Source organism: Gambusia affinis, linkage group LG19 (genome assembly GCF_019740435.1).
Source record: "Gambusia affinis linkage group LG19, SWU_Gaff_1.0, whole genome shotgun sequence".
Classification (NCBI taxonomy): domain Eukaryota; kingdom Metazoa; phylum Chordata; class Actinopteri; order Cyprinodontiformes; family Poeciliidae; genus Gambusia; species Gambusia affinis.
The window spans coordinates 13,345,141-13,370,477 of NC_057886.1; the positions used below are offsets into that span (position 1 = coordinate 13,345,141).

The 25,337-nt window shown below is 35.3% G+C and overlaps 1 protein-coding gene across 2 annotated transcripts in view; it reads right to left on the minus strand.

Annotated features, from left to right (window-relative positions):
- LOC122821784 (ras-related protein Rab-26-like) overlaps nucleotides 1-25,337 on the minus strand; it is a 37,377-nt gene that overhangs the window by 6,619 nt on the left and 5,421 nt on the right. For both annotated transcript variants that reach the window (XM_044099993.1, XM_044099992.1), the window contains 3 exons: nucleotides 12,674-12,715; nucleotides 10,793-10,859; nucleotides 9,259-9,311 (listed from right to left, as the gene is read on the minus strand). In XM_044099993.1, the coding sequence (XP_043955928.1) occupies nucleotides 9,259-9,311; nucleotides 10,793-10,859; nucleotides 12,674-12,715 (162 nt within the window). The remainder of the gene's footprint in view (nucleotides 1-9,258; nucleotides 9,312-10,792; nucleotides 10,860-12,673; nucleotides 12,716-25,337) is intronic.

Here is a 25,337-nt window from a genome sequence, read left to right on the forward strand (position 1 = left end):
TTTAAGGTAAAAATAACCATAAATTAGAATTTGTTAATGAATAGGAATGTTGAAAGAACTCTTTATAATTACAACACTGCAATGTTTCCTAAGAGCAAATACATACTGCCAGTTCTGCTGCTAGTCTCATTCTGTATGTTCTTCTCAAGGACGAACAAAACTGAAGGAGGTCCACGGTTTTTTTTCCTGATATTTTTGCTGAATTCTTTAGATGTTTTCATAATGTCACATATGGAAGCAGCGTGTTTGAGGTGCTTCCTTATAAGACTTCCACTCTACACAAGAAAAGTTAAGTCTCTCTACAACCCTGAGAAAGAACTGTTACCTGTTTTTATACAGGCTCACCTGTAAGCTATATACTTGAGGGATGTGAGAAATAGGCTACACATGACCCAATCAGTCAAGCTTGCACTTCAGCTGAAGTCTGAATCAAATTCTGCTTTCATAAAGTTACATTACCAAAACAGTGAAACCTGACGAAGAGACTATGACAAAGTCAGGAAGCTTGATGCTACGTGTCAGAAAGGATGTTAAAGAGTAACAAGATGGAGACACCAAGTGAAGACAGAATAAAAGACTGGAACATTTTAGAGGCGGCTGGCAGCTCTGACATTAACAAGACAAGCTGTCACTGTACGGGTTGCAGAGACTGCTCTGATGTTGATGTTTTAGTTTTTCTTTTGTTGTCACTTAGAAGACAAATGAATTATTTTGTTCTTTCAGCTCACTTATTCTAAAAAGACCTAACTTTTTCAAATTATATACAAACTGATATGCAGTTGGAGATGAAAATAATCTAATAATACAAGAGGTTTTTTTTGTCTCTTTTGTAAAAAGAAATATACACAAAAAAGAAAATGAAATTTTCTTAAACTGGGATAGTTTTAACCACAAGACCTGGTTCAACAATGCTGCTGTCACATTTAAACCATGACAAATTAGCGTCATCAAATGCTTTGAATGCCTTGGCCTTGAATTCCCCGATGTATTTTGAGCTATAAAAACTAATAAGCCTAATGCAAGCACACATGATCATTCTCTATGCTGAAAATCCCAGCTCTTGCTTTGACTACATTAACAAACCCTAAATCTTCTCAAGTAGGCTTGGAGTTTTCCCTCAATTTGCAACTTTCCCTCTGTTGCTCTCTTGTCTAAGCAGATTTGCTACAGGTTGACAATGCTATTCTTGCCCAGCTTTGATCAGAGGGTTACACAGAGAGACAGAAGGCAGAGGTCTGCTCCCGACAACAGGCTGAGTCAGACTGAGCGACCCAGAGGAGCGGAGGGTGAAAGTAGGGCTTCTCCCCTGAGAGGAGCTTTAAGCAACTGAGCAAAACACAATGACACCGTGTCACTGACACATAGAGAGAAACACTGGCACACTGACAGAGAAACAGGCAAACCTGCAGTTTTTTAAAAGAATATTGAAACTGTTTTAATCAACATCTTTTGCAAGTAACAGAAATAAAGCAAGGAGTGCTTCTGTAGTAAAACCTTTGTATAATAATAATAATAATAATAATAATAATAATAATAATAATAATAATAATAATAATAATAATAATAATAATAAGAATAATAATAATAATAATAATAAGAATAAGAATAATAAATATAAATATAATGAAAGCACTTTATTTCTTTGCGAAAGAGCAGGAGATTTGTTACGAATGAATATAAAACATTCTTATAAACTGATGAGCTGTGAGAAGCTCATCAGTCACACTCACTATGAAGAGAACAATGATGAAGACATATACAGTTGTCAATCATAAAGCACCCAAATCAGTGGATAGCATTTATATAAATTCAGAATAAAGATAAAAACAATAAATATCAAAATAAAAGAAAAAACAACAAATTTCAGCTTTTTGTCATGTCACTTTGGCTCATTATCATTTTCTGTTAATTCAAAATGTTAACTGGAAAACAACTTTTTGCATAGAAAGAAGTCCAGGTAAACAGCCTGTTAGCCATTAAGGCAAATAACAAAACAACAGAATTAAGGGAGACTACTGGGCTGTTCATCTCATTAAGCAAATTAAGGACATTAAGTAAAAGTGCCTTCAAGTTTATCTTAGCACATCTAAAAACACTTAGTGTTTGTACAGAGGGAAATGAGACAGGACTTGGTGACGTAAGTCTCTGCTTTATGAAGCACCACATTGATATATGCTCATTATCATTTTGGTCTTTTTGATCCTCTTGCTATTTTGACAAGGAGGAAGAGTGTATAAAAATGCAGATGCATAAATTAACTAATCTATCAGAAACAAACTGACTTAAAGATTGCCCACTATTAACACTGGATGTCTAACCATATAAGGCTGTCTCTCAAAATGATGAATTCATAAAAACGAAGCTGAATAATTGAAGGTTTTCAATATAACATGAAGCCTATGATGAAGTGGGTGCTAAGAGTCAAGTGCCAGTAAAGTGGAGACTGGTTGCAAAAGGATTGTAAAAATTTCTTCACTGCAATGAAAAAATGGCTCAAGTCATTAGGAAAAACCTTAGCATGAATACAATTTAAAAACAGCTTAAAATGTGCAATTACATACAAAATATGCTTTTCAGAAACACAACATAATTTTCATATATAAATCTCTGTCGTTGTTTCTTCAACCTCTTTTTAAAAGGAGTTTTACCTCAAGGCTATTTTCTGTTAGTCATGATATTGTATTTGAGGCGCTCTGTTGCACTTTTTGTGAACAGAAAATCTCTGTTCACAAGACATCCATTCAGGTGAGGTAGGCAAGATTCTTTTTAAGTTACCGTAACAAGATCCAAATTATATACCGGTAAATGGATTGTCTTGATTTATATATATATGTATATAGTTTAAACTTTGAATAGTCCATCTAGCAAATAAATATATATAAGTATATAACAAAAGCAACTCTATGAGGACGTTGTGATGCTATCTTTGCAACATAAAGAGATTTTTCTAAACACTTTAGTCTTTTTAAATGGGAACCTTTAACCGATTCATATAATAGAGGAACTGCTGTTATCCTATTTCTGCTGGGATTGACTCCACCTCAACAAACAGCAAGCAGCTGTAAAATCCATCTGGCATTGTTTGTCTGCACATACAGTAATCGCCTCATCTGTTTTGTCATAGTGCTCCCTACATTCATAGTAAATTGGAAAATCCATAGAGAACGGTGGCCTGAGCACTGCAGGTCTGTTTTACCTGAAAGACGTATCCACAGCAACACTGCACTGGCTGATGCCTACATGTCTGCTCATAGACTGGAGCTGTAGCACCAATCCATGTTTCATGCAGTGCAGCAATACAGTACTGGAATCATTGCAAAGACTAGTGTATATCATGGCTTAATCCACTTATACTGAACCTGACAGTGTGGAAAAACTCTTAAGTTGCTTTAAAGCACACTTGCAAACCTAGAATGAGTCACTCTTCAAATGCCGGCACATCCTCTTATTATAAATAATTGCTATTTGACTTTATATCACTGCATTATTTACAGACACACTCTCTCATCACCATCTGGTGTGCTGGTGCCATGACATTTAACTAGCAGCGATGTGGTAGGCAGGCGGCCATTTCATTTGAAGCCAGAACATGCCCTGGGGACAGACAGAGAGATGAATGAAAACAAGCAGCCGAATGTTTCATCTCCCTCAAGGCTTTCATTGTATTTCCACAACACAGACTCGTACGCATGAAGCATTGTAACATCAGCACGTGCAATCTCACACCAAGATTTGCAAGCAAGAACAGCTCATTTAGCAGTCAGTGTAAAGGCTTTGGTGTTCGATACGGAACATTATGATATATTTACAGGCCTACAAAGTGGGCTTTCTAATTTGGGTTGGAGCAAGTCAATATGCAATCAGTGAGGTTTTGTTTTTGGCAGCCTGTTCATTTGGACAGGACTGACTGATTTTGAACATAAACAGATAAAAGGTCTACATCTTTTGGTTCAGAATCTGATAGTACAGAAAACAAGCCATTAACAGGCTTTTTTTTCAGGAGATAGGTATGAAAAAAATATGCTGTCACTCATAATGCTTGTTTATAATGCATGGCTCAATATTTCTTTATTGTGTGTATTGGTCGATGCAGCTGATCAATTATGTGAACAATATGGACAATATACATGAAATGCACAGACAAATGCACAGAAAGGCCAATCAGAGTTGTATTTTGTTCTTCAAATTTTTATAAAGGTCTGCTTGCAATAATGGTTGATGCTCCTGACCTGAAAAATGCTGCAGTATCTATGTATTTATTTATTTTTTTATGGGTAAAGACACCAAATTTTGAGAGAGGACGAAATAAACAAAAGGTAGGTATTTCTTTTCAAATGTCAACCCCATTCAAAAACATTTTGAACCACAACCCTTCAAAAACAAACAAAAAAAAGTATATTGTCATCGCCTTCACAATCTATTCACTAACTGGTCATTTTATCGGATACACCTACTGGATTGGACCCCATTTTCCTTGGGGAGTCATTCCTCTTATATGTTGATTTGTATTGATGTGACACAGTAACCTCAAAGAAAACTGCAACACATCCCAAAGGTGATCTTCTGAACTGTGATCTAGGGAAACATGAATTAAAGAGTGTGCAGCTTTCATACTAAAAATTAGCATAGGGAGAAATTTTTAAAAGTGCAGAGCACAAAAAAATTCAGATGTATGAAACCATATGCATGCATGTCACTGAGCACCTTTCCTATTTACATGAAAAAAAGCACAGCTGCAGGTGTGTATGTTAATACATATGTAAAATGGAATAAATTATCTGGAAGGACATACAAGGTCACCTAAATAAAAGCAAGGGTAGGTTAAAACTAATCTTCAACAAATGTTTTGTCTTTTATGCTATTTCATAAAGTTTAAAAGTTTTATCTCAGTTAACTGTGTGTATCTTTTGGCAACCACAATAACAGCAGCAGAAGCAGTACTATAGGCCTCCTCTTAACATGTTAATGAGAACAGAATCACCAAACTTCTAAATCACACCACAAGAGCCAGGTTGAGTTTTAGGAGACTAAGAGACAGATTACTTGCAATGGCAGCCTGCATAGATTTTTGTGAAGTAAAGTAAAATTACCCCTATATTTTGTATGAAGGACTGAGTTGCAATCTATAGCTAAAATAAAACAATCTGCAAATTTTATTTTCAAACTTCCTAAAACAGAGCAATGTTATTTAAGGAAACTGACTGAATATATAGTTAAATTGTTTTGACTGAGCCTTTCATGCTTTATATTTTAAGCCTCTCTCTCTAAAAATGATGAACAGTTTCAATAACGGGAATGCTATGGTTTTCTAACTCTGCCTCACTAAGAAGACAGTGACAGAATAGAAAAATGAACAGATCTGAGGGTAGAAAAAAATGTCTTTATTTCCATCTGATTTATATCTTTCCCTCAGAGCGATATTTATCACCATTAGTGTTCAATAACCTGAGTTAATGCTCGTTAGACAGCAGCATGCCAGCAGGCATCTGGGGCTTGTAGCCAGAATTTCTTATTTCACTAATAGACACTGAATAAATGTGCAGCAGATGATTGTAGAAGAGGGGAGGAAAGATGTCATTCTGTGCTTCCTAAGAATGCTCAGATTCAATGAGAGACTAAAAAAACCTTTTAAAATAATGATGTGCAACAATCTCAGTAGGTTCACACATCAGGTTTTGAAGTTTGGGCTTTTAAACCGAACACTTTGGAGACATTCTTAAAGTTGTGAACTAGTGGTATTTTCTTTTCCACTAACAATTCTGCATCAATAATACCACTACAGGATTTTCAAATAGATTAACTTTTAAATAATACAATAAATCAAAAAATAAAAAAATAAAAAAATTTCTGCGACGCTTTCTTTTCGTGTATTTGGGTCAATATTGCCAATCAAGGCAGCAACAATCAACACAAGATTGTTGATTATGGCTATTTCCCAAATTTGAGGAGATAGTTGGCATTAGAAAGCAGATTATTTTTTTTTATTTTATTTAAAGCAATTTCATCTCTTGCGCCAGACTTTTTCTTTGGGGAATACTGCTCAGTTTTAGAAGAAAAATAATGAGAATCAGATAAAGCTGAGCAAGGACTTCAACCTAACTTCTTTTGAGGTAGAGTTTGACAATTTCCAACCCATGATGAATACTACTTGTGGTGATGAGGACAATGGTTGAATCTAAAATCATAATTACTACAGTCTGAAAATTTCCACTTAATTAATGTCTTAGTCCAGACAATATTATTAATGGACTGAAGAAAAAAGGTTGGAAAAAAACTGACCTTTTCTTTACCCTAAGGTAAAAAGAGACAGAATTACCTGGAGCTACTGCAACTGATGCTTTTATCACAATTATATATCTTCAATAGAGGAATCCCATTGAGAGGAAGGCTTGCAGGAAACATAGTAATGTCTCCTCCACCAAAGGATGAATTGAAAGCAGTAACTATCTGGCAAAGCAGGCAATTTGATAATTTGCTCTCATGTTTTGTGATGTGACCAGGTTCCAGATATGCAGCAGAAAATGGATAGATAGTAAAATCAACTGTGAATGTTTTACACAACAGAATCTTTAGGCAGCAATCTTTAAGGTTATAATCAGCCAATTGTGCTCACAGGCTTCTCACCTTTTAGGACGTAATGTGCTGTACCTCAGATGAACAACATAGTTCTGATGGTTTAAATGAGCAACACTAATTAACAAGGGTTAAAGGAGATGAGCTAAGATGGACATTTTGATTGTTGATTCTATGTTGCATTGTGTTTTTGTGTTTGATTTGATGTAAAGCACTTTGAAATGCCTTGCTGCTGAAATGTGCTATACAAATAAAATTTGATTGATTGCTTGATTGATTGATTTTGCTGTCATGATAGACTTATGTCTGAGTACACATTCACAGTTGTGAAACTTGAGGTATTTCGGATAGATGGGATCCTACTGGAAACCAAAGCCTGGAATCCTGTGTGCTGTATCCATAAAAAAGTACATAAGACTTTCTGTAGCTCCACCGCCTCACCATAAAAAGGGTAGGAGACAGTGTGTCAGATTGCTGACAGTTACTCATCCTCCCCTGTGTAACTGCCAAACAAATTCTTCTTCCCGGCAGTCTGTGCTCAGACTTTTGTTTTGCTCTTTGCTCACATCTGAACTTGAAAAGCATCTTGCCTGCTTCAGGGATCACTCAAAGCATAAAGGAACATCACATTTCTCTACAGTCTAGTATCAAAAAGGCTCTTCTTCCATTAGAGCCTGTTGGTCCCCTGAAAGAGCAATTTTTGTGTACAATGTCAAATACAGCAGCTGAAAATTGCCTCTCTTCAAGCTGTAAGATACACTTACTTCGCAAACAGAAACTGCAGATATATAGGCTGGAACAACTTGAACCTTTTTGGCAGCAGACAGTGCATGGAGCGAACATAACATGGGAAATGGTGGCTTAGAAAGGCAGCAATTTTAAAAGCTTCAACTGATACTTAATGTTTACAAGTGTTGAATTGTGACATGCTTTGTTTTCAAAAGATGGTGAAGTGTTTCTTTTCGGCCTGTGTTCCTATGTAATAGCTGTTTTTATTGATCTGAAATAGAAGAAAAACAATGTTTTTTATTTTATTATCGTTGTTTTGCTGTAGGGAGGTTGGTATTTTTTGCTTTAAACCTTCAGAGGGCATTCAGTCTGACTGCACATTCATCTCCTTAAATCCCCCCAGCATGAAGCTGACATTTCTTGTTTCCTGCCCGGTCCAATCATTTTGTCAATACAAACAGAAAAATCCAAAGCTTAAACTGTGTGAACACAAATGATCAACCAGCTGTGTTACAGTTTTCCAATGGGATTCTACTCTTTCCAAATATTATTGTGCAACCTCGTTCAGAGCTTTTGTGGTCAGGGCTCAGCCAAAGCATAAAAGGTAAAGTTGCATTTTATGGATTTTATATCTGCTGGCCTGCGAACGCGTTGGGATTCCTCCGGAGTAGCTGGAACAAGTGGCAGGGGAGAGAGAAGTCTGGGCCTCCCTTCTGAAGCTGTTACCCCCGCGACCCGACCCCGGATAAGCAGAAGAAGATGGATGGATGGATGGATGGACAGTGCAGTGGCTTCCCAAAGTATTCACACCCCTCGATTTTTCTTTTGCATTTTTAGTTATCTACAAGCTTGGTTTAAACAGGGCCCACTAAAGAGTCAAATTAACCTGAGAATGCTTGGTTATACTTAAATGAATCATGAACGAGGAGGCGACCCCCTCTGCTTCTCCTTAACGTTGCTCTCACTTATGGCTAGTTCATATGGCAAGATTTATATGCCATTTTTTGTCAATCTTATTCCTGCCATATGTGGTGGTGTGTTAAGAATGGTGTGGTCCAATCCAAAGGCCGTCTGGACCTCGCTGTCCTGAAATCAGGGATATTCAACATGTTGGATTGTGTTGGCCTGTATTGTAGCATGTATTTCCCCCCCTCTATTGAATATAGTGTGCAAACAATAATGTTAATGATATGATAAAATAATTCTATGTTGTTAGTAAACTGTTGTTGTGTTTCAGTCCCACCTGGACTCAGCTGGCAGCTTTCTGTGTAGAGTTGTCGTGGTTACAATAAAACTCAGTACTTGGACATTTTAGGAGTAGTCATATTTAATATATAAGTGAGAATTTAATATGGCCTTGGAAGTGGGCCAGCTCACTGAACAATAATTCTTAAGTTTAATCAAATTCAGAAGATACGTCTCCAGGCAGGGACTCATAGTGTAGAGGTTAACCAAATTGCTTGAAAGGCACACAACGGCAGGAAATATATTAAGAGGTACAGCATAATGTAAAGTCTAGAGGAAAGAGAGGTCAGATTAAAAGCATTAATTTTCTACAGATTCTTCTTGCCTGAAGAGTGATACATGTAACTGCCTGGGATTGCTGAATTTTCACATTCAGCTTACAAGTTATATTTCTCCTTCAGCAGGCAATGCAGTCCAGTGAGGAAATGTTCTTCTGGACTATTTTAGTCTATCATAGAGAGACTAAAATCTGAACCAATCTTGCAGGGTCACATTCAGTCTCCATACTCTAAATCTTTCTATCTTATTGTGTCTCTTTCCCCAGAAAACACAACCAGAATTCTGCTTACAGTATTAGATGTGATATCTGGAGTACAATTTGACTGAAAACATAACAGCAAGTATTCAAGTAATGAGAGAAAAGGGTTCAAGTCAACCAAAAATTATTCGGAGTCAAATAAGAACATTTAAAAAGAAAAGCAAATTACAAACTTGTATATTGTCAAAAGATGATCTGTTGGTGACATCGTACAGCAAGAGCAGAGCTGAAAGACACAAAAAAGGATTAGGTTGAAAACACTTTGACAGACAAACTTCTCACCGAATGTTTTCTTTTTTTGCACTACCAATAAGTTCTGGTTAAGCTCACTTTATTATTTAGCAGCTCAGGGGACAGGAAAATTAAATGGATCATAAACCATATAATAATACTTATTTGGGAGAGCTGCTGTTCAGAACCAGATCAGGGAAAATAAAAGGTTGTTTGTTGCATGCCCTACTAGAATGTTAAAGTAATAGATAACTTGAGGAAAAAAAATTTATAGGTTTTGTGTTTGTTTTGCAATTTGAGGAGCGAGGCTACATCAATTTAAAACAACAAAGATAATATAATATACAAAATGCTGAGAACAAAACAAGGCAAGTAAAATGCTTTATGTCTGTTTTTAAACATATGTCTCCTGTTTGCAGCAAAAATAATCTAATACAATTTGAATATTTACATTAATGACAAATTAAGTCATTTTAAGCCATAGTTTTGATGGAGGAGAAAATTAATTTGAATAATAAAATTCAACCATGATAAAAAGTCATTCAGCTGCTTTAGTTTATCATTTGCACAACATGCTGGAGTTTAATAATAATTTGAAAATGACTTCTCACAGGCTTATCACAGATTACTGAAAACCACAACTAAGAATTTGCAAAATTATAAAGATAAAACCTGTAAGATGTGTCCAACATCCAGTCACACAGACAAACACTGAGCAACATGTGATGACTGATTACAGAACATCAAAGAGTCCCTGAATCCTGAATATGCCGTCCTTCCCTTTTTGAACAGAGTTATAAAACCTCAATACTTGATAAACACTGCAGAGTGGAAGTAAAAACTCACATCTAAGCCAACATGTCTTAGAAAAATAACTGGCATAAATTTTGGTTTTGATGGCAAGGGAGCAACCTTTGAAAGTTCAATCAAAACAACACTTACCTACTTTCATGTGTAATAATTTAATAATGTTTGTTTAGAGTGTCAACGTGACACAAATCTTAACTTTAACAATTAGGCAGAAGTCCAATTTAAATCTGGTTAAACAGAGTCAATGCATGCCAATTATACATGGCCTTGATTGAAGGTAAATAACTGAAGTTAGAATATATGAATTAGTATTTCGAAAATGACAGATTGTAGAAACCAATAGGCAGCCTTGGATATTAGTTTTCAGTCTGAGCACATATTAATTGACAAGGAAGAAAGTTGTCATTGTGCTTTTTTATATAAAAAAAAAAAAAATTAAGAAGAACCAAACACCCAAAGGTCAGCTCAAACTTGTGAAACTCAAATTATTGTACTTTTGTATCAGAATCAATATACCGCATTTTGAGAGATATTTATCAAATGGTAAATACACAAAAAACTTACTGTAGCATAAGAGTTAACCATGGTTTCACAGACTATTAATAATCACAAGATGTATTTTTTTCCCAGAAACTGTAAATCAGCAAAGGGATATGAATTTCTCACCATGAGCATCCCGATAGTAGGCATGTGTGACACTGCGGAAGCGCTCCTGTCCAGCTGTGTCCCAGATCTGGAGACAAGATAAAAAATAGCAATTAAAGTAAAACAAGATCTTAGTTTTTCCTATGAGTTGATGTTAAAACAATGACATGATTTACTTTATGATCCTGTGTGAGCATGAAATTCCTACCTTACTGTTTTTACTAAAAAGTTAGCATGATTTGCTTTCATCTGTGGTGAAATACTGTGAGTTTTGGATGTGATTCCTGATCAAAGCATTTTTAAGTGACTGTATCAGAGTGCCTGGCTAGTACCAAAAGCTGTCAATGTGCTGTCTGGAATTGTATTTAATACATCTGGGTTTCCCCTTTCAGCCTGTGTTTTTCAATGCTTTCAACTAAAGATAGACTGAATGGCAGCTGCGCTTTATGTTTGTCTCAGACTTCTATAGATAGCTGCATGTGCAAAGTTTTCCATTTTGAAGTAGACTAGTAAAAAATTCTTGACTAGTAAAAAATTCTTCTCTAATTCAAGAAGTTATATAGTTTTGAGCCAAATTATCAACAAGTCATATCAAAACAGAAAGTGCAAGAGTCACCCTACAACTTCAGCAATTGCTCATAGTAAAATCAGTTGGATTAATCACTTTATTTTATTAAGACTGTAGATATATGTATGTCTTCAGATGATAAAATCAAATTAAAAAGCTATCTATGCTGTAGGTAATAAGTTGACACATTATAGATGTTTGTCTGAGTTCACTCAAGCTGAAGAAATTACACCAAAACATATTTTGCAGTAAAGAAAAATAGATAGGGATGATTGGCTTGATATTTGTAAATATTAATATATATAGGACGAAAGTGCAAAATAATTGGGATATCCTTAATAGTATCCCATAATAAATTATGATCAGTTGTCAACAGTAAAGCTACTTTAAATTCAAGTTTTAGTCACAGTTTTGTTTACACTAAAATTATGTTCAGTCTTTTCAAAGCTTTGTTTTGATCTGTGCCTCCTGAGAAAAATACCAGTCGCAGTAATTGCTTATTTGATTCATCTCCTACATCCATCTTGCTTTGGAGCCAGTTTTCTGAAACCAGCTGGATTTTATAACAACACTGATAAGCTTTGAGTTGTGAGTCTAACAAAAACAGAGAAATTACTATTTTAAGCAGTTATTAATGACTTCAGAACTTGCAAAATTAGGAAACCTGGCCTTCTTGTTATCATAACTTAAAATCAAACCAAGTTTAAAAAATCACAGCTCTTTCACTTTTATTTGACTTTCTTTCTATTATTCTTTTTTATTAAAAGGCAACTGTTTGATAATTTTCTGAGTTGTAGCAAGGCCATCTCTCTGGTTTGAGTCAAATTTATGTTTTTTTTTTTTTTACTTTTGCCACAAGTTACAGTCATTAATGGAGAACATTTAAATCCAAATTTTTGTCAATATTTTCCCATCCATATTTTGACAAAACCACAAAAATAAAATAACCGAGTTAAATATGATTCCAAAACAGTTAAAGCCACTAAAGATTTCTGCACAATCGAAGAACACTGTTATACCTTTTTATTTCACTCTGTAGTTTACCTCCTTTATATTAAATCAATAAAATTTTATATATATATAGAACCTAGTAAATCTGATATCTCACAAACATTTTTAACTGGCTGTGTTGTATGCCAGTATGGATAATAACATTAAACAGCTACATATTTGTTTGATCCAAACCTGGCAAGCCAAATTGCTCACAATTTGGGTCCAATAATGTTTTAACCTTTTTCATATTGCAAGAGCAATGCTGTTTTGATCTTTGGATGCTTTTATCTGTATATCTTTTCATTTTCTCTAAACTTACATTTTGATGGTGAATCACGTACCTGCAGCTTCACCTTGACTCCATCAATGGTCAGCACTTTGTTCTGAGAAAGAAAGCAAAAAAAAAGAAAAAAAAGAAAAGTAAGATAAATGTTTCAGAACAAGCAAGATATCAACGTTAAATTTTGCTTCTGGCTAAAAGTCTTTGTCCTGTCATGCTCTCATGCACCTACATATAGTGCTTGCAAATTTCCATCAAATCTGCATTTCCCCACCTCACTTGGACTCCTTCAGAAGAAGTCTGCCCTATTATAATTCTGCTGGTGGATTAAGCCCCTCTGCTCTCATCACCAGTCTCTTTCTAATCCCTGAAGGTTACTAAAATCTCAGTGACTTGCAAAAGTATGCAAAACACTTCAACTGTTTCACTTTGCAACAACTATTTCCAGTGTAATTTGTCAGAATTCAATAAGATAAAAAAAAAGACAAAGAAGTGCATAAAACTGTCATCAGGGCTGTTTTTGCCACAAGGAGTTAGGTCGAAGTGTTGGTAATGGAATGCTTTGTACGGACTTTATAAAAGAGAGTATAGGTATTAGCTGAACTAACAAAAATAAAGCATAAATGGTGAATAGAGGAATCCCAAGAAGTGAACCCTGAGGGAACCATAATAAACTCTGTCAGAGGTACAGCAGATGTCTATATTACAATTTGAGATCAATAATATATATATATATATTTTTTTTTTACAATATATTGAATATTCACTTTACTATGCTTTATTCATTTCTACATGCTCATATTTCTCAAAAAATAAGATGTCATTTATTCTTCCATCCAGTATACTAACACAAATCATATTGGTTGATACCAAGGAAGAACTGAGAAGTTTTCCCCTACAATCATCCTACTTCCTATAAAATATTCCTAAGTGTTTCTGGCAGTGACCTCCTAATACCCAAAGGTATTTACTGCTGATGAAACTTAGACCGGGATAGTCTTTGTCGACGTGTGGAGCTCATACTTCTTCGAGAGATCCAAAGGTGAACCCATACATATTCATGGAAGAATTTGAGCTGCAAGCTAAACTGTAAGTGGAGTCTGAAAGGAATCTCACAAGACAAGCTCCTTGTTGTTGTTGCTAAAAACAACCCAAAATGTGCTTAGAGGCTTCATGAATATTTAGTGACCCAGAAAGGAATGTGGTGATCACAGCACAGTGAGGACTTTGGGGGATTGTCTCAGCTTGATTGCTTTAGTAATAATGCTGAATTTGTTAAGAGAAAAATGTTCAGGTTAGACCTACTGGGGCCAGAGATGCCAGACTGAAGATAATGAAATGGTGCTTCTTGTTATCTAGAATACGCCAGATTACTGTGATATGAAGAACTGTTCAGAAAGACACTTTAACAAGACCTACCTCCACTTTGCCTACATATCTCTCTCAGCAAAGTGTTCACAGAAAGCTCCACTTTAAGGTAAGTTTCACTCCCCGAACTGCTGCAGACACCCTCTAAGATAAGGACATCTTCAAATACAAAATCCTCCACTTAGGAGCAACACACTTGGTGTTACCCACTTAATGCTTCTTGTCTTCCAATGTACACGACTGCGAATATACCCTCAGAATAGATTCACTCAAACAGCACTTCATGCGAATCATAAATTACAGATGTTAGAGAAGCTTTCAGAGGAGCCCGTCAAAAGTGTGAGCCTATGAAACATTAATGGCTGCAGCATGGTGCAACTAACAGGAACATGACGTCCACAGAAAGCCTCGATATGTGACAAATTATTAGTGCTGATAAGAATCGTACAAAAACGTCCGTCCAAGGCTGTTTCACAATGTCTTTACTTCTAGTGAATGACGCTATCCGCACTCTACACACAAGTCATAAATCAACTCACGAGGGCAATAAACTGGAGAACAGATGTGGGATGGAAGTACTGTGAGACAGGGTGGTAAACCCAGTACCCAGCTGCCATGTCTAACACACACTGACATACTGTGCAAACACACTGCACTGAAGTAGTCAGTCACATAACAGTCCTGTCTGTGTCAGAGAAACACATTTTACCAGCCCGGGCTTAAAAATTGTGGTTCAACTTTAAATAATACAGTTTAACATCCATAAAAATAAATATTTTATAAAGATCATCTTTTGACTGAGCCAGATTATGTTCCATGGTGCCATGCAAGAAATTTTCTGCTTGTCAAAGATTTTGAGAAGCAAATATATATATATTTTTTCCCACTTCACAACTCTGCATTGAAATGGATAAGAGCACATTTGCAAAAATATGCAGTGAAAATTTTATCAATCTATATTGACAAAATTATTTGTCGATTCCTTCGAAATTAGGAACAAAAACACAGGCAGTGTGTTTCTTGACTTTATAACAGCAAAATACATCTACAACTATCATTGCATCTTTTAAACTTTTTGGTTTAACATTCTGTGAACTATTGACCTGACTTAAAAATATATAATAACCAATAAATATTCAAATCACCCTAAAATGACACATTCTTTTGTGTAAAATCAAGCAAGTGCTAAGTTAAGGTGTTAGTCACACATTTTGTAGGAAAATTAATCACTTAGTTATGGTATGGGAATAACTACTTTGTCTCTTCAAACTACAAGATTAAATACTTTACAAATATTTGAGTTGTAAAGTACCAGACATGTTTTAAGATCATAATAAATCACACTACATCACATTTACATATAGTCTAACCTACATTTCTCAAGGGATAAATCTATTGATGCTGAAAAAAAATTCCGGGAAAAATGATTTGACCAAAATCCTGGAAATTCATTGGAGAGCAGAGCTTCATGAAGCCAGAAAGAACAAATAAGGTTTCATCTGAGAACTTGAACTCTGAGGTGAAGTTTTTCTTCATTTCTGACTGAAGCCCTGCTTTTCCAAACCACAGCAATACCTGCAGTCAGTGTAATAGGGGCAGCTTTCACTTTTATTGATTTTCTCACTTGGGTGGCCAGGTGAGGCTGAAGCCAGACTAATTGAAAGAGTGAAGGGCGTTTGGGTCCTTTTAGAATTGAAACTGCAGTGCTGCAAAAAATAACCTCTTCTCCATTCAATTGCAGAGGATGGCAGCAAGATAATAATAATTATAAAAAAAACCATAATGACATTGGAAAGAGGATTTTTGCATTAATGCATGGCTGTGTAATATGTTAGGATTTCATCCCCGACCCCTGTCCAAAAAAAGAGATGATTTGAATTTAACTCAAATATTATATTTCAATATTTTACAAGGTGAGCTAAATTGACTGGTTGACTACTTTCTTACCATCCCTGCATTTTCATATTTCAGGAAAGCTTCTGGTTTGGGTTTGATCCTCCACCTGTAACCTGCAGCAAAACGCTCACACCAACGCAGAGACTCACTGTGATCGAGGCAATCCCTGAGGGAGGTCAGACTCTAGCAGTTTTGGGGAATCTATCATGCAGTCATTACTCATCTGAATGCAGTAAGAGCCAGCCTGGACTCTTTCAATGTTTGTCTTTATGACATTTCACAAGGAGTGCTGATAAAAATGGAAATGGCATTATGGCTCTGAGTATGTGTTTGTGCTGCGGCCAAGTGCGATGGTGAATAATCGTATGAGGCGGCGGGGCCATGCTGTGAAATATAGCTGGTTGTTGAAACTCCAACTCTCAAATGTGCATGCTATTCTGGATAATAAGTGTAAAGAAAACACAAACTAGGGATTGTTACAGGTGTCACGATTTATCTATTTGTCTCAGTCAACGTACCCTGCTTCCACAGATGGAGGCTCATGAATAGCTAAACTCAAACCATATTGACAAGCTCCTAAAAACTAACCCTCTTGCACATCTGCATATTAGAATAACAAAACTAAAAGCATCCCAATATCTTTAAGTAATCACAATTCTTGCATTGTAATTGAAAACATTTTTTCAATATCACTTTATTTTTCCCCAATAGTCAACACTAAAGTATTTCAATCCATCATTAAATATTCAAAGCGCTCCTCGGCGCTCACCTCTCTAGATTCCAGTGACATTAGAGCAGCAGGTGGTAAAGCTGCTCATCATTAATAACAGACACCTCTATTGGTAATGCAAACAAACATCTGATCCTTCAATTTAGTGAAGGCGGAGACTCATAAAAGCATTGCAAGATAGGTCTTCATAAAGGAACCATTTCTCTTTTGCAGTGGGAAATGGCAGTATATTTTGGTTTAATTCATTGTTCAATAAACTAAGCAAAATTTTAAGAGGCAGTGCAACATAGTATGATTATGCTCGCTTTTTTATCTGCACCCACTCAGGAAAGCAGGCAGCAGAGAGTGTAACAGAGAGCCCAGTCAGCCATCTTTTCATTAAGCACAACAGAAAAAAGTACAAGATCAGTGAGGCTATGACTGGATGGGCAGTGACATTAACAATGACATACGATTTCAAAGAAAAATGTTCAAAAGTCAAGATGAAAAGTGAGTTTCATCCTCTTGCTGCATCTCAGTCTGCTTGTCTGTATTCACTCTCCTCAGGACACTCTAAAATCGTTATGAAATACAATTTAACAGTCACTGAACAGATTAATAGTACCAATTAAATGTATTACAAACTCCTTGAACTTTTCTACATTTTCTCCAATAGAGTCCACTTGCATGTAAGGTAATGTCAGTGTAAATACAGCAGTGTTGTCAAGGACTCAAAGGTTTATGAGAGAACATTAGTGAGTCCAATGATGTGATAAACTTACATATTGGGTACTCATGGTGTCACGGTCTAATCAGATATTAATTCAAAACAACTACAAAGGTTTCCTGAGCCTCTAAATGGTCTGGGTCAGTAGGTTGCACAAATGTCCAGGCAGGAGGGTAAACCTGAAAAGGTTAAGAAAGTGAGCACAACCAGGAAATTTTAGGCCGCTTTATGCTTCCTTATACTGAAAAACGTGATGGAGAGACTGATTTCATTTGGAATTCGTCCATACTACCAAAGGCACCTAAAACTGGTTCCATGACCACAATGCTACTGGTACTGGCAGGCAAACTAGACTGACTTGAACCCCATAGAAAATATTTGTTGGACTGTCAAAAGGAGAATGAGAGACAGTAGAGAGCCAACAATAACAAAAATGACATCGGAGCTGATACCCTCCATCTCATGCTGCATTGATGCAGTAATACATGCAAAAAGAAACCCAACAAAGTACTAACTGCATAGAAATGAACAAACTTTTCGGAATTCTACACTTTACATTTAAATTATGTAACATTCACATCTTCTAAGACCTTCACTTAAGAGTTTCCATTATCAGTAAGCCTTAGCCAACACAATTAAAAGAAATAAAGAAATAAATAAAACAAATTTAATTTTTATTAAAAAAAGGACATTTTTATGATGTCAATTTTTTTAGACAAAGTATTTTTTTAAAGCATTAAGAAATGGATCACTTTCTCAGCATCTACAGTTAAGTCCACATATTATAAAGTTCTGATAAAGAAAAGATTTGTGTATCTTATTATCCCCTTGCAGTATAAGGTCCTACATCAGCCTCTGATAAAAGAAGCAAAAATTGGATGTTTTTGTTGTAAATATAATTAAGGTCCTCATCACAGCAGAACCTTGCTCTTGTATTTTTGAACACAAAGGAAACCAAGGACAAGATTCAACAACCATAAAGCAGAAATATCATTAAAAACAAGCGTAAACAAAGAAAATCTAATTTCTAAGAGAGTGGCAGCAGCCAAGCAATGACTAATATCCACTTGTTGCATGAGTCAGCCTCTCAAAATCATCTGAAGATGGTGACCTCATATTTCACATAATAAAGCCAATTTAACTAGTCACAGACAGTTCAGCATGTAATAATGCACCCAGTGCACCCATATCAGGTGATGTTGATGAACAAAAGCAGCCTACAGTGAGTGTTTGGGGTGTGCAAGTATGCACACAAACAAAAACTTAAACTGATGAACACAACCTGAGTGCTACAGACTTTGATTGTCTTTATTTATTCCATTTTAGAGTGCAATCACTGAGGATGAACAGGCTTATGAGTCAGCAGCACAAAGAACGGAGGCTCAGTCCTTCAGCTTGAGTATGTTTTGCATATCTGAATCAGTACCACATATGCTGCAATTAATGATTAGCCCCATCTCTGAGTAATACTGTCTTGATTAGCAGACAGATTTAATAAGTCAGAGTAGTAAAATGCAAAAAGAAGTTAGCACCATCATGCACAAATATGATCACAAACAAGGGCAATTTAGTGAGATGATCTTACTTAACATGCATGTTTTTTTGTGTAATAGCTAATGTATGTAAACGTTTGCATTTGATACATTAATTTGAAACCTTTTTTCAATTTTCTCATTCTATCTATAGCATAATTGTTCTGATCAAGGTGTGTTCCTTCCCATACTATAACCATGAACTGGGTAAAAATTAGTCAAGTAATATCGATTTTGGCAGGAAAAACTAAAATGCCAAGCAAATGATCAGAAACCTTTACAATGCAACAGTACAGCAAAAGTGAGACAATTTGGTGGTAGAATTAGTTAAGGAGATGTTTTGCATCTCCCTGTAGGTATCAATCAATCAAGAAACAGCAGGAAGTCAAATAAAGAAATATAGCACGCCTGATTCCAATCAACAGGTCTATTTGTCTGTGGGTCACTTTTTGTTTAGTTCTTCTAGAAAATCTGAGGTCAAGTTAATAGTTGAATCTCACAAAACATTATATGGATGGAGCTTCAAGGGAAAGTTACACAAAAATATATGTTTGTAATAACTCACTGAAGACAGATCACAAGGGGTACGTATGATCCTTGGGGTCTTTGTACGGGACCCTTTGGGCCAGAAAAACAGAAAATAGTCGGCTCCTGCACCATTTCACAAGATCAGAGCATGTAGAGGAAGGGATCTTTCATTTAAGCCATTGATTATCATAAACTTTGGGACTTTGTTTCATTTCATTCCTTAGAATTAAGATTCTTTGCAGTTTGCTCTAATATATTATATGTTTTTTCATGCTACTCTGAGTTGCAGTCATTAGTTGCACTTGCTTGGTCTTAGTCCCTGTTTTATTGCTTCCTTGCTAGCTCTTTGTTCACAGAATTTGGGTTTCTGTGTATCCCAGGTTTGTACTTTAAGTCAGACAGTTGCCAGTCAAAGCAATGTCACCGTTTTAGAGACACGAACACTGTATTTCAAAGTGTTTATGTTGCCATTCACCACAATAACGTTCCTCCCACCATAGAGCTTGGGAAATAGTCTTACCTTCTTATTTAATTTTTTTCTTCTTCTTTTTTTAAGAGGTTAGAAAAGTGCATTACTGCCACCAACTGCAATGGAGTATAGACTGAAATGACGCTCGACAACAAAACTTAGTAGTCTTATCTGTCTAAGGCATTTAACTTCAATTAAGATCTCAGGAGGATTTAACAAAGGTCACATATTTGCAATGGTAGAACACGTTTTGGAACAATTGGCTAGAAATGCACATATTATTAATGGTTGTAACTGATACTCGGAAACCACAGTATGCTACTCTTTCCTCCTTTTGTCTTACAATGAGCTTTCAAGATTTTTTCTAATTTCCTTTCCATCCTGCCGAGTGTGCACGATGGTAATATATCTGTCATTATTCTGCCTAGTTTGTTTGGTATGTCTGGATCCTACAGAAACCATATTATTTCAGACAATATTGATCTAACATACGAAGGCACCTTGTTTTAGCTTCCATTTATGTTATACACATGCACCCTTTAATCGATCCCAGGCATCTCTGAACCACATTGTATGAAAAGGACATTCAGCTGCACTGCTTCTTCAAAAACTTTTTCCCCCCAATTTTAAACAAAGGGGTTGGTTTGAAAATTGTTTTTTTAAATGTGAGATACCTAGACAAAATATTTTCTAAGAAATATTTTCAACAATAAAATAAAGATATTTTGTGGTGGTTTATATTTATATTTCGCATCTCTTTATAGTTTTCTTTAATGTCATGAATGTGAGCACATCTCTTCCATCCATTAGACAAAATAACAGCTGTCATGGTGACGTTGTCAGTTTTCATAGAGCGTATGATCCAACAGTGATGTAAGAGAGACTGTGAACAATGCCTGGCTGCAATCAGGGATTGGTATCACTAAAGCTGCCATCCTGAACCTCCCCTGGTTCATTAACAGCTTCCACATCTGCTTAGCTTTGTTGTCAATCTCTGTTTTTATTTTCTTTGTGTGGATGTGATTACTGCCAGCTGCTAAATGTGCTGAATAATGTGTGACTGATTAACACGAATGGGAAACACACCGATTGTTCTCTATGAGCTAAAGAAACATGCAAAAGATTTCAGATTTTGTTTAAATGATCAATGTTTGGGAATAGCTTTTAAATACAATTTTAAAAAATCAAAACCAGACCTAATCTTGGCAGTGTGTTACCAAGTTGTTATTTATTTATTTATTTATTTTACCCTAAACCCATGTCTTCTGTAAATAACTGTAGTTATGAATAAGATAATGCCATTGAACTTTTGGCTGAGGATTATGGGGTCAGAGGCGAGGCACGAAATCAGTATACACAAATCCTGTTTCAACAAAAAAAGTACAAAAAAGTACAAGTCTTGCACAATTTTGTCACCTCCTTTTTCAGCTACAATCACATGATTAATTTAAAGTATGCACATAGTAAGCATGATTATTGAACAAACAAAAAAAAAACCTCCCTCAGTAACAACAATGACAGATCTCATGCAGATGGATTTGGCTTGAGCTAAGTGAGTAAGGGTATATTTTGTCTTCTATTTTCTCTATAATCAAATATAAAAAAAAGTCAGTTCATCATTTAAATTACAGTTGCTTAGAAAAACAGGGCAATCTAACCAGTTGCTTTTTTGTCAGACAAATGTTGATTTAAAGACAAAAGTGAAAATGCTTCCTATGTATTGTACAGACTGTTTTCAGGCAAGGAGATGGTGCTTGCTATATTGAAATGCAAAAGAGAGAAATTAATTGCACCCTCATTTGAAAATTTTTGAAAACACTGAGGGAAGTTGCCTGATTCATACCCTCCACCTCCGCACACATACTAAGTGGAGGCAGAAATAACATCAGAGAATATATGATTCAAAAGAGATGTGTGTTACATGTCAAACTCTTCTGTTGCGATTGAAATAGAAATATGGCTTCAAACACATCAGCCTTGAAGATAAAGCCAAAGAAGTGGCACGTAGAGTCAGCGTATGATAAACAGGTTTAATGGGAGGAAGGGACTTTTTCTTGTATGGGAATTAAAAGTTATTTTATTTTCACCTTTAATGAGCTGATTTTAGATTTTTCATGAACCGTGACAGTTTAGCATAACCCAGAATAAACAGCTGCTAACTATGGTTTCCGTTTGCTACCCCTGCTCATTACTCTGTCTGCTGAAAAGGAAAACCATCCAAAGAAAGGTTGTTTTGGTACCAGCGGCTACAAACATGATGGCATTAGTTAGTTTGCCTGATGGTATCCATCCCTCCTAAACCTGTCAAGGACTTTTTATGGGCTACTTCAATGCACAGTGCTCCCAGTAAATCACTAAACATCTGAGGTTGAATTGTCATACCGCATAAGCATCTTGGTTTCAGGGTGTTCTTTGTGGTAAAAACAGAAACTTTTCTCTGAGTTGGAAATCATTACAGCATTTCTATTTGGGTCATTTTTGCCCTATTTGGACACTGATAAAATCTTAATTTAGTGAATTCACATTTTTTACACACATTTAATCTTCTAAGGTCGTTTCACTTGAATTGGAATCGACTGATCTATAAACATGGGAATTGGTTGGATCTGGAAGCTTTGAAAATCACAGAATGCAAAACAATTGTACTATTAAAGTCATCCATGTATTCTGTTTTAAAATGGTAAGTGGTTCAAAAGAGGCAGAAAAAGACAGCAATTTTAAGTTTGTTACTCTGACATTAAGAGCCAAAAGAACATATATTCAACATATAAATCATAACAAATAAAACATGACTTGTACCAACTCTGCATCACATTCTGGTCAGCAATGATTTTTTTTCTACTTTACGTTATAACAAGAAATATTTTTATTTTAATAACAGTGAGAAATGTCTTGTCCAAGTGATACATATTTTCACTGTGGCTTGTATTTCCCTGGCAAATCAGTCCAGCTCTTGTAACTCTGTCCATCAGGGACACTTTTAAAAGTCAGGATGTTCTTCAAGATTGATTTTCAAGTCACAGTTTACACGGACAAAAAAAGAAAGGTGGTGAGGATGCAAACAAAAAGAGACTCGAAACTAAAAAGAAACCAAAGGGAGAGATAAAAGATTGTCAATTTGGAAAGGCTTTTTCTCAATTACTAGTTTTCATCTTGACATTACACTACATTTGTCAATTCAGGTCATTAAACATCAAATGTTTATATAAATCAGTACTTTTGAGACTCGTGTAAACTCAAAGATTATTTTAGTGACTTTCACCCTCCTGCTCAAGGTTGGAAACCCTTGCAGTTACTTAAGGTAGCAGGTCTTTAGTATTTTGATGCAAAATGTAAGACAACATGTGTCTACATCACTACATATTGCTATATCCAGGATAAATGATCACTGAGATGAAAATGTGACATCTGAAGCAGACAGTACTTTTTGAAAATTCACATATACTAAATCTTACTGTGCAAATCTTTCTGAAAAAGTGGCATATGAAACATATTATTAAGTAAGGAAAGAAATTACAAATATTGTTTTAAACAGTATATCAATGCAGTCAAGCAGTGACATGAAAAAGCTGAAACTGAGATAAAATGTTCTTCATTTTTGACATGATAATAACTACATAGAAATTTTCATTGTCAAAACTCTTCATGGCAATAACTGTTCATCAGATTTATCTAAGAAATATGTCAGAAATTGTCATTAGTGTGGCATATGAGAAGCCACTGATTGTAATGATGGGCAGGTTTAATCTCGTGGCTAAAAACAGCAAAGTTCAAAATCATAAAAATGCAACAGCTTATGAGTGAAACAATAAGTACAAGCTACTGTGGAAAAAGTATATATCTCAGAAAAACGCATTATTCTCTCCACATACAACAATATTAATTCATCTGTCTTACTTTTCTCATCTGTCCAAGGGACACGTCTGAAAATGACAACGATGACATTTTCATTTTCAGCAATTTTTTTATTTTTTGGTAATTACCTGGGCTATGCATGTCTTTCAAAGTGATTTTGAAAGTGTGTTAGGGCAAGCCTATGACATGGACTCTTCTTTAATCATGATATATGGTATAATTGATCATTTTTGGATTTGATTTATAATGTTCTGTATCTGTAATCCTTGTACCAACAAAGATTTCTGTGTTTCCTGAGCACAGATGTTAACAGTCAAATAATACAAAAGAAAAAACAAACCTTGCTGGTGCTTGCTGTTTATGTAACATGAGTCAGTAGAGGCCCAACTGACCACTGTGTGGGAGAGTCCAAAGCATAGTGCAACCACATCATTACAACACTGGCCAATAATTGATATTTTAAAACAAATTTTTTACAGAAACTTCTTTGGAAGGTTTATCCGAATATGGAACTAAGACAATATGGCAGTACAAAAACCTAAAAATAAAAGCAACCTATAGGGAACTTGAACTTTCTTTTTAACATCTTCTGAATGTATTTCCAAATTAAAACTCTTAGATTTTAGGATTATCACAGGAGTTTGTAATAGGAGCAGAGCAATTTTAAGGGTAGGGGGAGAAAAATTAAGTCTTCTTTCAGATTCAAAAACACTGCTACCTGTATTGAAATGCCGGGTCTATTCTAAAAGCAGAATGACAACTTAAAATAAAAATCATTTTCAAAATAATATTCTAATTTCTATCATTTAAAAATAAATAAATAAATAAATAAATAAATAATATATATATATATATATATATATATATATATATATATATATAATAAATTATAATTTTATATTTTATGCTGGTCATTATTATATTACTTACTTTACAAGGTCACGTTGTGTTGTGGTTTGAAACATAACAGAATGATTAAAAGAATCACCATGAAAACTAAACCTTTATTTATCTACTGTTATCAAATAAATGCTCCACATGCAGCCGAGTTGTGCAGAGTTGAAGATACACAGAGGTAATCCAATAATCCTCAGCAAGCCAAAGATATTATCCAGAATATTAATTTGTGCCATTGTTTGATTTATTAGGCTGCTATACAGGATAATTTGCATCTAATTAATTTCATATATACCATAAAATTTTCATAAATGGCAAAGCACTGCATAAAATAACCTAGTTACTCATCATTAATACATTGCAATAATGAGATATCTCTGCTATAATTAGATTCCAAGGCACATTTTTATCAATACAAATGAAACGTGAAATTGCATTCTGCACTGAGATCTGCTTCAGTTTAAGCCAAACAATGCATTGAAGCATTTCCATAATCCTGATAACACGTTGAGATTTAAACAACATGAAAGTAAAATTCAAAAGGACAGAAACATGAGATGTTGCTGCAGCTTTAAAGTGGTTCAAACTCCCAGTGCAAAGCAAATCAAATTGTGTTTTGTTCCACACAAGAAAGACAATCAAAACTGTCGTCCGTAAAAATAACAATCACACCCTGTCACACAATCTCTGCAGACTCTCCATTAGACAAAACGAAACCCAAATTCTGCTTCTTAAAAAAGTCCT